Genomic DNA, 15,059 nt, shown 5'->3' with positions numbered 1-15,059 from the left:
AAAAGCCATAGTATCAACAATAGTGCTTAGAATTCCTGGACCATGCAGTCATGAATGTGGTCTTGGGATGGCTCCATTTTTAAATGGCCATTCTTGAAAAACAAACAAAAAAAAAGCACCAAGGTAGACACCAAGGTGTATCTCAAGCCACCTAATGTTCAGAAATAAAAAAAGTATCAGAATGAACAGCTAGTGACAAGCGCTTACTAAGCCTTCTGACAATGACTTAATGACCTCATTGAGACATGCAACACTTTTTACAAATTTTCTTGTTGCTCTATTTGTTGGGACCTGAATTCTGAACAAGGAGGAACGCCATTTTGTAAAAACCACATGGCAGGCTTCTTCTTAGGTTCTGAGCAGGAAGAGACACCATTTTGTAAGGACCACATGGTGTAGGCCACATGCTGAAGCTTCACAGCCCCATTTCCATTTGCGCTGCCCTAAGCTACCTGGCCATATCAGGTAACCTATCTGGAAGGGACAAAAGGCAGAAATGGGAAGATCCCCCTAGACAACAGCCAATCATTTAAGGGTTATCAGAGCTAGAACCTCCCTATATCCCTATCCTATATAATCCCTTTCTCGACCTTGGGCAGGGTTCTTTCATCCCTCGTGGGAGAGAACCCTGACTGGTCAGTTAGGAGCTATTGGCAGGCGGAGTGAAGTTTAAACTTTACTCCAATTTGTGTGGTCTTACTCTTCGATTTCTGGACCCTAACTGTATTCTTTGTTCTTTTTCCTTTTAATAATTTACTCACACTTGTCTGGAAACAAATGTATTATAATCAACTCTGTCAATTATATGACACTTGCTCTTTACATAATTTATAGTTTTAAAAGGAAGGGAGGGAGGGAGGGAGAAAGGATAAAAGGAAGGAAGGAAGGAAGGAAGGAAGGAAGGAAGGAAGGAAGGAAGGAAGGAAGGAAGGAAGGAAGGAAGGAAGGAAGGAAGGAAGGAAAAGGAAGGAAGGAAGGAAGGAAGGAAGGAAGGAAGGAAAGGAAGGAAGGGAAGGAGGGAAGAAGGAAGGGAGGAAGAAAGAAGGGAAGGAGGGAAGGAGAGGGAGGAAGAAAGAATGAAAGGAAGGGAGGGAGGAAGGAAGAGAGAGGGAGGAAGGGAGAGAGGAAGGAAAGAAGAAAGGAAGGAGGAAGGGAGGAAGGGAAGAAGAAATGAGGGAAGAATGAAGGAGGGAAGGAAGGAAGGAGGGAAGGAAGGAAGGAAGGAAGGAAGAAAGGAAGGAAGGAAGGAAGGAAGGAAGGAAGGAAGGAAGGAAGGAAGGAAGGAAGGAAGGAAGGAAGGAAGGAGGGAGGGAGGGAGCGAGGGAGGGAGCAAGGGAGGGAGGGGAGGGAGCAAGGGAGGGAGGAAAGGAGAAAGATTGAAAGGAAGAAGGAGGGGCCGGCGAGGTGGCACTAGAGGTAAGGTGTCTGCCTTGCAAGCGCTAGTCAAGGAAGGACCACGGTTGGATCTCCTGGCGTCCCATATGCTCCCCCCAAGCCAGGAGCAATTTCTGAGCGCTTATCCAGGAGTAACCCCTGAGCATCAAACGGGTGTGGCCCGAAAAACCAAAAAAAAAAGAAAAAAAGAAAGGAAGGAAGGAATAGAGGTAGGGAGAAAGAAAGGAGGGAGGGAGGGAGATGAATGGAAGGAAGGAATGCAGGAACAAAGGAATGAAGGAAGCGAACTCTATGGTCCTGGTGATAGTCCATGAGGTGTTTTAAATGGTAAATTCAAATAATCTAATTGGGAAAACGGGTCAACTAGAACAAACCATTATTATTTTTTGTCTTTGTTTGGAGGTCAGTGACTGCAATGCATCACAGAAGACCATGTAGTGATAGGGAGCCAATCCAGGCCTCTGACTTAGAAACTATTCACTCCACCTCTGAGCCTTATCATTCTTGACCTTCTTTAAGGTTAAATATTTCACCAATTCCATTTTTTTTCTTCAACTACCCTCTACCTGTAAATAGCAGGTTTTTACTTTTTATTCTTGTAGAGGAAAAGCACATTAAAGGATAGTTAGTATGCCACGTTCTTAGAACAAAGCACACACTAAACCAGGGGTCTCAAACTCAATTTACCTGGGGGCCGGAGGAGACAAAGTCGGGGTGAGGCAGGGCTGCATAAGGGATTTCACCAAAAAAAGTCCTCAAACATCATTATTAACAGTTTTAATTATTTCTTCTGAACATGAATAGAACATTGAGTGAAGATCATGAACAGTTCTTCTGAACATGGCATCTTTTGCCTATTCCTTGCTGCCAGAGACTTGACAGCACTTCTTCTTACAAATCTGAACCACATTTGGCTTTAGAGAGGAAGCAGTTGAGTCCCTCAGTATGGCTTGAAGATGATCATCATTAAGTCTAGACCTGTACTTTGACTTATTGAAATTCAATGTGGAGAATAACTTTTCACACAAATATGTGCTCCCAAAAAGGCACATGGTGCGCTTGAACATTCGGGAAAGCTCAGGGAAGCTGGGGGACAATTCTCTCAAAAATTGCCCAAGCATGTCTGCTTTTCCACTAATCTCCCTGAACTTGGCTTTGAGATCAGAGTTGCATTGCAGGTCAATGAGCTCCATTTGAAGCACAGGAGGGGCATCTTGCACATCAAAGGAAAAGGGGTCCACAAAAATTTGGAAAGTGGCTCTGTGCTTTTTGAAGTCTGCAAATCTGTGATCAGATTCCTTCTCTAGCTTAAAAATAGCATCAACATCTAGCTTAAAAATAGCATCAACATATTTCTCACCACTGAAAGGTATGCCTGCATCCACGAGTTCCTTGCATGCTGGGAAATGGCAAAGGTTTGTCTGAGAGAGCTGGGATTTCCATAACACAAGTTTTTGTGGAGAATGCTCTCACGTTGTCATATGTAGCACTGATAAGCTGTCCCGGGCCTTGTAAAATTTTGTTTAGTACATTCAGCTTATGTGTGACGTCAACAAGAAAAGCTAAGTCCATGAGCCATTTGTGATCACTCAACTCAGAAACAGCATTTTCATCCTTCTCCATGAAGGCTTTCACTTCTTCTCTCAACTCAAAAAATCTTTTCAGAACATTTCCCCTGCTGAGCCAACATACCTCAGTGAAATAGAGCATATCTCCATATTCTGATTCCATTTCCTCTTAAAAAGTACAGAACCTCCTGTACTTTAAGCCCCTGGATCTGATTTGGTTGATGCATTTCACAACAACAGACATCACATTGTCACATGGCAGGCATTTACTGCAAAGGGCCTGCTGATGGATAATGCAGTGAAGAGCAACGGCCTTCTCTACACCCTCCTCTTCAAGTTTTTTTTTGAACAAGTGCCACCAGTCCATTTTTCCTCCCTGTCATCGATGGCGCTCCATCGGTTATTATTCCAACAAACCTCTTCCATGGCAAACCTGCATTCTCAATGGCATCAACAGATGCCGAAATATCTCATTAGCAGTGGTCTGGCCACGCATTGGAATTATTGTGAGCAGCTCCTCTGTCAATTCAAAATTGCAATCAACAACACAGACATAAATTGTGAGCTGTGCAGTGTCTGTTATATCTGTGCCCTCATTAAGAGCAACTGAGTATGCATCAAAACATTTGGCTTTCTCACACAGTTGATGATAAATGTCACTTGACATGTCAGAAATGCGCTCTGCCACAGTGTTAGCAGAAAGGCTGATTTTGCTAAACTGACTTTTTTTTCTAGACAGTAACATGCGTTTTTTAACAAATTCTCCTTCTGTGAATGGTTTCCCTGCCTTAGCAATCATCTCACTAACCATGTAACAGCTCGACTGATGCAACATTCTCTTTGGTTGCTTTCTTGAAGAAATCTTGTTGCCTCGTTAGACATGTTTTAAGACTGGCGACCCGCTTGGCTCTCTCATTTCCTTGATATTTTGTACATTCCTCAGCATGTTTAGTTGAATAATGGTGTTTCAAGTTGTATTTCTTGTGCACTGCAACTTTCTCTGAGCAAATAAGACATGTGGGATGCCCCTGTGCTCAACAAAGAAATACCTCGTCTCCCACTTTTCCTGAAATTGTCTGTGCTCGTCATCAATCTTTCTCTTCACTGCAGGCTTTGATGAAGTCATGATGAAAGTATGAAAAAATCTAATTCTGTAATAAACTTCTCTCCTTCTCTCCCTTAGGCCTCCGATAATGCAAGGGACAGCTGGCAGGAGCACTAGGCGCAAAGTATTCGCAATTATTCGCTTACTGAATATTCGCAATAAAAAATCACATTAGTAAGAAAAAATGCAAAAAATTGCATTAAACATTTGCATACCCCGAATGGAACTGCTCGGGGTATGTGAATGTTTAATGCGATTTTTTTCTTACTAATGCGATTTTTATTGTGATTATTCAGTAAGCGAATAATCGCGAATACTGCAATATTTGAAGGCTGGCCGCGGGACACAAAATGTACGAAGGGCCGCAATCAGCCAGTGTGCCGCGAGTTTGAGACCCCTGCACTAAACCAGGAATGAGTCCGAGATTACACTGTGATAGATTGTTGTACTAATTGTTAATTATATAGAGTCCTGGTGTGGAGGGAGTGGATGGTGAGGCCTTTCTTAGCCCAGCCTGGTGCCTGCAGCCCCTATAGCCTGGCGGGTCTGAGGGTTCAGGATAATGACGAGGAAGTGATCCACAGGAGTCAGGTGCAGTTTCAGGAGTCATCCAGCTTTTATTACAAGGCCCTAAACGCCATGTGTATACTCCTCACATGTCCTTTAAACTAAGCAGCTTCTTTGCATCCTCTGCCTCCATCCTGTGTCTCCTCTCTACTTGCTGAGTTTTCCTTGCTGAGTCGTTCTTCACCTCTCCCACAGGACACTTTAATTACCAACCACAGACTCCTCCCAGCTGTGGGAGGATCTGACCATTCAGGTAAGATTAGCATTTGACTTTGGGGAGGGATAACAGTAGATTATCCCTTAACAACAACCCTGAGTTTGGGAAGGACACCAGAGGTCTTTTAGAATAAATGGAAGGCAAGAAAACCATGCCCAGGAATAAATAGTATCAATTACAAGACAAGCAAAATTGTACCCAAGGGGCCAGAGTGGTGGTGCAAGCAGTAAGGTGTTGGCCTTTGCACGTGCTAGCTGAGGATGAACTGCGGTTCAATGTGTCCCATGTGGTCCCCCAAGCCAAGAGCGATTTCTGAGTGCATAGCCAGGAGTAACACCTGAGCTTCTTCGAGTGTGGCCTAAAAAGCCACAAAAAAAATGTACCCAAGGGGCCGGGTAGGTGGCGCTGGAGGTAAGGTGTCTGCCTTGCAAGCGCTAGCCAAGGAAGGACCTCGATCCCCCGGCGTCCCATATGGTCCCCCCAAGCCAGGGGCGATTTCTCAGCAGATAGCCAGGAGTAACCCCTGAGTGTCAAATGGGTGTGGCCCAAAAACCAAAAAAAAAAATGTACCCAAGAAGAAATAAAATAAAATAATTAAGGGCCTTATAGATGTAGAAGATAAAAATCGAATAGGAAATTGTCTCAACTTTACTCTGTAAGGATGGCTTCTGGCCTCTGACTATTGAAATTTGATACTAACTGTCCTCCATGTTTCTGTACTCTCGAACAGTGGCTCTAGTATTGAGACCCTAGGTGGGCTTTCGACATAATATTGAATAAAGGACTGGTATATGATCACTGATGGCTGTCCAGGTGACCCTAAAGCTTAGACAACTCTTGTGTGTTAGTTTGTCTCATTCTCTATTACTGAGCCCTGCTGGGTGGAGGTCAAAAGTGACCAATCAATTGGCTTTATTCATAACACTTTCCAGGCCAAAAATATAAAGTCATTCCTTCTTTGGGGGTCTCATGATGAATACAATTTATCCATAAAACACCTCTGAAATGTTCATCTGCAGAACTGAAGATGAGAATCATTTCAAACATGGAACCTTATTACAATCTGAAATTTGCTTCAAAGTTAAAGTTCTGCTTGCTGCTCCCTCTTCCCGAAGAGAACAATCTCCCTCTGAGATCATTAGCCCTGCTCTGGAAGGCAGATCCCCTCCCTTCTGGCTAGGTCTCAGAGGCCTCAATGCTAGACCTCCACCATATTTCTGGGCTCATACCACACATTCTGAAGTGCACATTTTACACAACGGATCTAGTTTGCAAATGACATGCTATGCACAGTTGTACTTCCTGTCATTGGGTAAGTGAGAAAACTACAATCAGAAGTGGCAGGAATAAAGAGTCTAGTAAGGCGATCTATGTTTTTAAAGCCATTAAAAGCTCTGAGCTTGGACCAGAGAGATAGCACAGCAGTAGGACATTTACCTTGCATGTAGACGACCCCGGACAGACCTGGGTTCAATCTGCAGCATCCCATATGGTCCCCTGAGCATTCCAGGAGCAATTTCTGAGTGCAGAGTCAGGAGTTTAAAAAAATAGCATTGAGCTACAGAATTACAACAGCTAAGGAAAATAGTGAGATGCTACAAGATGAGATGGGGATAAACTTCTAGAAAAAAGATAGACTATTGGGGGAAATCTAAAATGAGTAGCACAGAAGATAACTTTGAGTTGGGATTAAAAGAAACAATATAATAATCATCAGAGTCCTTGAGGGTCAGAATGGCAAATTTGGTGAAGAATCAATAGTCAAAGGAATCACAGTTACAAATTTCCCAGCCTTGAAAAATATAGGCAACCCAGCAAAAATAGACTCAACTAGGAAAACTCCAAGGCATATAGTGTTCAGAATAACTAAAACCAAAGACAGAGATGAAACACTGATAGCAGGAAGATTAAGAATAAGATTCCTACGTACAAAGGAAAGCCCATGATTCATACCAGATCTATCTAATGAGAGTATAGAAAACAGAAGAGAGTGGGAGAATACAATACAACTCAATAATACTCTATCCAGCTAGACAATGGATCCTCTTGAAGGAATGATACAAAGCTTCATGGACAGGCAATAGCTAAGAGAATCCGTAGTCTTGGAACCAGTTTTGCCAAAATCATTAAAGGAGCTTTTGGGGTTTTTTTTGTTTTGTTTTGTTTTGTTGTTTTTTTTGGGGGGGGAGGGCCACACCCGATAATGCTCAGGGGTTACTCCTGGCTATGCGCTCAGAAATCGCTCCTGGCTTGGGGGACCATATGGGACGCCTGCGGATCCAACGGCGGTTTTTCCTAGGCTAGCACTGGCAAGGCAGACACATTACCTCTAGTGCCACCGTGCCGGCCCCAGCTTTTGGTTTTTTTTATAAGACAGAACAAACTTCCCGGGACATGGCATTTAGTATGACACTCACTCATAGTGCTATGGCTGCTCTCTACAAGAAAGGTTTTCATTGAGTCACCATGAGATACACAATGATAAAGTTGTTCATGATTGATTTTCAGACATGCACTGTCCAACACTCAGTGCACAATTCTTTACCTGCGCACATTTGTTTTCAACTTGGTCCCTTTTTCCCTTCTCCTCTCCTCTCCCCCCACCAACCTGCTTCTATAGCTGACATTTTTTTCTCTCTTTTCCTCTCTCTTTCTAGAAAGGTATTTTTTTTGTTTGTTTGTTTGTTTGTTTGTTTTTGTTTGTTTGTTTTTGGGCCACACCCGGTAATGCTCAGGGGTTACTCCTGGCTATGCGCTCAGAAGTCGCTCCTGGCTTGGGGGACCATATGGGACGCCGGGGGATCGAACCGCGGTCCGTCTCCTAGGCTAGCGCAGGTAAGGCAGGCACCTTACCTCCAGCGCCACCGCCCGGCCCCTAGAAAGGTATTTTTATTCCTAGCCTGCTAATGAATTTTATACATTTTTCAATAATGAACAAACATCTCATTTATATTATTGTTTGTCTAATCGGTTTTTTTTACAACCACAGAGATTTTATTGCAAACTTTCACTTCTTTTGGGAGGGGGCTTGGGGCCACATCTGGTGATGCTCGGGGGGTTACTCCTGGATATGAGCTCAGAAATTGATCCTTGCTTGGGGGACCATATGGAACACCGGGGGATTGAACTATGGTCTATCCTAGGTCAGCACATGCAAGGCAAATGTCCTACCACTGCGCCACTGCTCAGGCCCCAAACTTTTACTTCTTAATAATGTTTATGCAGTATTTATAGCATAATATTTCCTAATATGAAACCAATCATCTCTTCTTAGGATAAAATATTTCATCAGCCTATTCATATTTTCCTGTTTAAATTATCTTAATTCTCTTCACTCTTAGTAAATTTTACATATGTAGATTTTACCTAACTCATGTAAACTCTAAAGTATATTAGCACAGATGATGATCAATAGGAAAGACATGATATTACCACAATATCCAAAGACAAAATAAAATTTAATACAATACATTTTAGACGTCAGTGTTGAAACTTATTTATGTAAATGAGAATAGAAATTAGATTATATTGTATTAAATGAGTTGAATTATTTTATTTACATAGGTCAAATTCATAGAGCAATCAATCATCACAAATTGACATTTAACGATTTATTTTTTATTCTGTTTGCCATTCTTCAAGGTATTGTTGGAGCAAGCAATATAAAATAAATTTCTTATGTGCCTGCCAATGGAACAGGCTGAGTGGTGGGAATATTGGTGGAGAGAGCGGGACACTGGTAGCAGGATTGGTGTTGGAACACTATATCTTGAAAAACTTTATTATTAACAATTCTGCAAAGAATGGTGTCTTAAACAAAATTAAAAGATTTTTAAATAAAAATATTACTCTGACAATAAATATAATGAATGTAGTGTTATTTTTTTTTTTTTGGTTTTTGGGCCACACCCGGCAGTGCTCAGGGGTTACTCCTGGCTGTCTGCTCAGAAATAGCTCCTGGCAGGCACAGGGGACCATATGGGACACCGGGATTCGAACCAACCACCTTTGGTCCTGGATCGGCTGCTTGCAAGGCAAACGCCGCTGAGCTATCTCTCCGGGCCCGAATGTAGTGTTATTTTAATTTAATATAAAAACTAAGGTCCTAGTGTTGGGGTGAGGCCTTGGAGACAGCTCGGTTTACTGTGTGGCCTTATCCACCATATGCATTTCCCAACATGGCTTCTCTGCTAAGCCTTTTCCAAGCAGTTCCCTTTCAGCTGCTCTCCATCTCCGAGCTCCTTTTCTTTTTCTCTCCTCTTCCGCTCAGGCAACACTTTATTCCAAACTGCAGATCCCTCCCAGATGTGGGTGGGTCTGACCATCCAGGTGAGATTAACAGGGCATTGGGGGAGGGATAACCTCACAGTACAGTACTGTAATAATAAATTCAATCAATTTGGGGGGGGCATTTAAACTACTCAACTCTGACAACATGAATCATTGCCACTTTTCCTAAAAACTAACTTTATCTTTATCTTATCTTAACTCTAACTTTAATTCTGTGATAGGGCCAGAGAGATAGCACAGTGGTAAGGCATTTTGCCTTACATGCGGAAGGTCGCTGGTTCTAATCCCGGCATCCCATATGGTCCCCCGAGCCTGCCGGGGGCGATTTCTGAGCGTAGAGCCAGGAATAACCCCTGAGCATTGCCGGGTGTGGCCCAAAAACAAAAACAAAAAAAAATGTACCTCTTATAAAAGTACATTCCAATGTATGTTTAACAGATGAATACCATAGCAATCTGTGGTTTTAAAAATTGTTTCCCCGTGCTAATCATTAAAGCTAAATTGCTAGTGATGTTACTTTATGTAGGATATACCAAAGAGGTAGACCAGATGACCTTCCAACAAATCAAGTCACTGGGTCTTAATCTTTTCTTGAGAGAGCATGGGTTTGCATACCCTGTGAGTACTCAGGACTTACTCCTGTCTTTGCACTTAGTGATCACTGCTAGAGGCTCAGGGACAAGGATTTAACAACCCAAGTCTTCTGTGAGCAAGAAAAGTGCTCTACCCACTACATTATCGCTTAAATCTGACCCTTAAATCTTAGTCTTAACCTTTGTATTCTGCTAGGCTTAAAAACTGCCTGGAACTGGAGACCAGATATTCCTTTTTTAATTCTTTTTTCTTTTTATTAAGAATGTTATGGGGAAGCAAAGCAATAACACAGTGGTAAGTGTTTGCCTTGCGCATGGATGACCTGAGACAATCCAAGTTTAATCCATGGTATCCTATATGGTCCCCAGAGCCCGCCAAGATTGATTTCTGAGAGCATAGGAAAACGTAATCCTGAGCGGCCCCAGGTATAGCCCAAAAGCCAAAAAAAAAAAATTCAGAACTATTCTTTAGTTTTGTTCAGATCAATCAAAATCCCAACAAGAGAAGGTTAAAAGCAGGGTTTGAGTTAAGGGAGAGGCAAATCAGGGAGACTAGAAGCCTTACAGCCAGCTCCCTAGGCCAAGAGAGGGAGAGCCAAGACTGGGATCAGGGCAAGGAGTCAGCCAGGGATAAGATCAGAGAAAGGGAAACAGTAGCAGAGACAGCAAAAAGCAGCAAAAGCAAGGATTCCAACAGTTTCTCCAGCATTCGGCAGTGACCTTCCAGCAGGAGCAATCTGGCAGGGGTGACACCTCCAGCACTTCAGATCCAGCTTATTGACCCCAAAATAGCTGCCCTCCAGTTGCAGTTGCAAGGGGCATGTGGTAATGGATGTCTTTACCCTTAAAGGCACAGAAACCCTCTTATGACTGACCAAGGGTCATCAGAGTCTCTGTTTCCTTATATCTATCCACATACTCTTAGGACTAGACAACTCAGGCCAAAGGACACTTTTCTCCCTGGGAACTTTCCAGAGCCTTCCAGTACCTGAGTATATTTTGTGGCTTGACGTGATGGCAGGCCACGAGCCTGCGGAAGCGGCAGATGGAAAAGGGGAGCCCCTCCGGAAAGAAGGTTTGCTGGGAGTGCAAGGCCTCAGGCACAATGCCCACCTGCTGCAGGCACAGACCCACAAACACGTCCTCCAGCTTGATGTAGGGGACATTCTCTGACACGTTGAACACCAGCCCCGCCACATCACTGGAAAACACGTAGCCGGTGCCCGAGCAGAAAGGGGGGTACCTGTCGCCCGGGTACTCGTGCCTACTGATGAACCACTTGCTGTACTTGGCCCGGATGGGGAGCTCGTTCATCTTCAGGAAGCCCGTGAAGAACCTTCTGGTCCTGTTCCTCCTCAGCAGCAGCTCCACCAGGTAGGGCACGTTGATGAACATGTCCGAGTCTGTCTTCATGACGAACGAGGCCTCGGGGCAGAAGTGCTGCACCCACTCCATGCCCATCATGGTCTTCAGGGTCAGGTTGGCGTAGACGTCCACGAAGTCCTTCTGGAGGATGTCCCCGTGTTGCCGGCTCTCCTCGGCCACTCTGGCCTGCATGTCCTGAGTCGGGGTCCTGCCCAGGAGGAAGAAGGCTCTCACCTGCCTTCCCAGGACCGTCCTGGTGCCCCCCCAAGTGTTCCGGATGATGGTGCGGGTGGAGGCCTGGTCCTGGGACGAGGTGACCAGCAGCACCAGGAAGGGCGGGTTCTGTCCACAGTTGATGTCCGGGAGCTGGAGGAATGCCCTGTTTTTTCTCTTGAAATATTGTTTCAGTACAGTCAGGCTGTCCGTGCTGAAATACACGCAGAGGGCGCCCAGCACCACCAGGCCCAGGTACAGCAGCCTCATCTTCAGGCTCATCATCTGGGAAGAAGAAAGCAGCAAGTGTCAGGTCCTAGGAGGCAAAGTAGGGTCTGCTTTTCCCCCAGGAAGAAAGAGAGGAGTGACCCCAAGACCCAAATCCCGTAGCAGAACTTAGGAATCTCACTTCACATGGAAGGGGAGACTAGGGTTCAGGAGAGACAGCATTGTTCTCTAGAGAGGGAAAGGCGGTGCTGGATCTAGCTCCTAATTCATTCAGACCTCTCCAGGATAAGAATCTCAGATTCCTTACAGCAAGGACTAGCTCAGGGAGAGTGTCACTCACGATGTCCCTCCTGCTCCCCCATCTGTGACTTCTGCTTGGACCGAGCTGGGAGAACCCACAAAGCTGTTGTTGTGAAAACACAACAACAGAGAGAACACAAAGATTGAGCTAAAATATGACCCAGTAATATCACTCCTAGGAATATAATATAGGTGCCCCAAAACATAATACAGTAAAAAAACCTTCTGCATTCCTATATTCAAGTAGCACTATTCACAATAGCCAGAATCTGGAAACAACCCAATTGCCCAAACAGAGGAGTGCATAGAGAAACTATGATACATCAACACAATACAATATGTAGCTGTTAAGAAAACTGAAGTCACAAAATTCACATATGCATGGATGGATATGGAGACTTTTACGCTGAGTGAAATGCATCAAAGGGAGAGGTATAGATATAGAATAATAGCACTCCATTGTGGGATAGTAAAAAAAAAAGATAGTACGGTAATAGTATCCAGAGTCAATAAAGACAAGGACCCAAGAGGACAATTTCATGGTGAGGTGCTTTCCACAAATAACAGGAGAGTGTAATTAAGACAGAGAAGGGACTACTATGACAATTAGAGTTGGAAATGATCACCCTGGACAAAAATTGGGTACTGAAAGTAGAAAAAAGGAAAGGCATTGTTGTGTATGTAAACATTTCCATGGGATTATTATGTTACTGATCCTATCCTTATTGGTGAGTGTGCCCTACCCTAGGGTGTGACCTGACATTCTGCCCCACCTTCGGGTGGTACCTGATTCTGCTTCCACCCTAGAGTGGTACCTGATTCTCATGTTTATAAGTAAGGGTCTGTGGAAGGCAGGGGCTTTTTTTCTGGGGCTGATTCTGGGGCTTTTGGCTTCAGCCTTTTCCACGGAATATACGCGCTACATTCACCTCAGAATCGTCAGCTAAACAGGTGGCAAACGCGTGGTCCGAGGTGGAGGAGAAAGACCTCATCCTCCATCCCTCCATCAGTCAACCCCATCAAGGGCTGTATTGCAACAAGGCATGATACCCCTTCATGCTGGCTAAGACCTTAATCCCTTAGGTCAAAGGCCTTATCTAATCTTCCCCAGAGCCATCCCAGGAATGGGCGGGGTCTTGCAGGTAAAGTTACACATAGTATTCGCTCCCCAAGACCCCTCCCAGGAATGGGCGGGTCTTGTAGGTAGTTACACATAAATCTGGGGGGAGTCACATCTCACCCTTCTCTGAAATATAAATGAAGCTTTTGTAACCCTGACTCCGCCTTTAGCCAAAGGTGGGTAATATTTCCAAAGCAACAATATAATAAAGTGAAAATTAACATACCAGCCATTTTCAAAAACATAACATTTCTGAAAAATATACCATACACCTGTAACTTAAAATTCTCTTAATGCTTTACACCAAGCATTATCCTGGGACTTTCATGTTCCTATACTTTTAATACTATATAACCTATTTCTTGGGGGAACTTTTGTTCCTATAAACCTTCCCTAAACACAAGTACTACAACAAAAATGCAGAACATACATTTAAAAAACAGGCTAATACATCAACATGCACAGTAAAGCATTATACCATTGGAAACATTAACTATGGAAAACAATAAAGCACATTTAAATCATAAAGAAAATGACTTAATCAAGAAAAAGTTAGATGCAGGCGGTTAGAAATCAGATCTTTTAGTTGGGCTAAGCTGTATTACTCCCCTATTTTTTTAAGTTATTTACACCACAAACTAACTAAAACTTATTCCATCACCAACTATGTGTAAAATATGTGGCTACCCACTTAATTCTTCACATAAAACCATAAGTCCAGATGCTGGTTTGTCCAATGCTGCTCTCACCACATGGTTTCATTGTCATGGAGTTTCAGCTCCCTGCAGGCAGGTCCTCTTGCGCCATTTCACATTTACCTGGATGAGAGGACTTTGCCAGCATGGAGAGGTAGCAGAAGCAGAGATGGCTGAGAGACAAGTACAATGCAGGGTTGAATAGATATACAACATAAATGGTTATGATATAGGCCACACGTTGGCCAGGGCCAATAAAGATGTTATCTCTCTGGAAGCCTGCCAGCTACAACGGCTTGCAGTCCTGCCGGCTAATGGAGGATGGAGCCACGTGGTCCTGAGCTAAAGGACAAAGGCCTCCATTCACCAACATCCAAGCCCATCCTAAAGGCTGTCTCTCTACAATGGGGGACACAGGGATAGGTCACAGCACAGGGACAATGGGGTGGGAAGAACTCAACAGGCTTTATTTTATGTGTGTGTTGAGGTCACATCCTGGAGCACTCAGAAACTCTTCCTGGTTCTGTGATAGGGCATGCAGCATTGGCTATATTTGTAGGATCCTGTAGTGTTGGGATCAAACTGGGCTTGGCTATGCAAAATGAGTACCATACTCTGTACTTTCTCTCCAGGCTCCATGAAAAGAGGTTTTGTTGAAGGCAAATTTATGTGGGAAGGGATTATACCAGGAGGAGCCTCATTGCAGATCACTCCACTTTCTTAGCCATTCCTGGAAGCAAGGCTGCGCTGGATGGTAACAATGTAAAGCACCTCTAGCTTCCCAAGGCCACAGTTCAAGGTGGAGAACAAAAATTTAAATCTGTGCCCTGAGCAATGCCGACTACAACCCACATCCCCATCCAACTCCATCCCCATCCTAGGTCAATCGCTGCTCAGAAACAAGCTCCTGGATGCAGGAGAACTAGCAGCACATGGAGAAATGTATGCACTGGGAGTGACTCAATGCATAAGGGGTTATATATGATCATAAAATTAAATTAGTACAGGGGTCGGCAAGGTGGCGCTAGAGGTAAGGTGTCTGCCTTGCAAGCGCTAGCCAAGGAAGGACCGCAGTTGGATCCCCCGGCATCCTTTATGGTCCCCCAAGCTAGGGGCAATTTTCGAGCGCTTAGCCAGGAGTAACCCCTGAGTATCAAATGGGTGTGGCCTGAAAAACAAAACAAAAAAAAATTAAATTAGTACAGAATCCACTATTATGAACCACTGGAAACACCCATGCCTGAACTCTAAAAATAGCGGGCAAGAGATTGAGAAAGCACAGCTTATTTTTCTGCCCAAACAACAGAAATTTGAGACTGACCTGGGTTTCGGTGGAAAAGCCCTAGGAAAACACTTTCAGGAATTACATTGACAGTGGTGTCCCAATGAGAGTTTACCAGAAG

General features: G+C 44.0%; 1 protein-coding gene across 1 annotated transcript; it reads right to left on the bottom strand.

The window, feature by feature from the left end:
* Positions 1–10,662: 10,662 nt before the first annotated feature.
* B3GALT5 (beta-1,3-galactosyltransferase 5) lies at positions 10,663–11,598 on the bottom strand. Its single transcript, XM_049785401.1, has one exon. The coding sequence runs from the start codon at positions 11,596–11,598 to the stop codon at positions 10,672–10,674; it is 927 nt and encodes a 308-aa protein (XP_049641358.1). The 3' UTR covers positions 10,663–10,671.
* Positions 11,599–15,059: the final 3,461 nt, after the last annotated feature.

Source organism: Suncus etruscus, chromosome 13 (assembly GCF_024139225.1).
Source record: "Suncus etruscus isolate mSunEtr1 chromosome 13, mSunEtr1.pri.cur, whole genome shotgun sequence".
NCBI lineage: Eukaryota > Metazoa > Chordata > Mammalia > Eulipotyphla > Soricidae > Suncus > Suncus etruscus.
Note: the sequence above shows the minus strand (reverse complement) of the source record. Positions and strands in the feature narration are given on the sequence as shown.

Excerpts from the sequence above, each read along its gene's own strand:
- B3GALT5 (XM_049785401.1), bottom strand. The coding sequence starts at position 11,598 with ATGATGAGCCTGAAGATGAGGCTGCTGTACCTGGGCCTGGTGGTGCTG.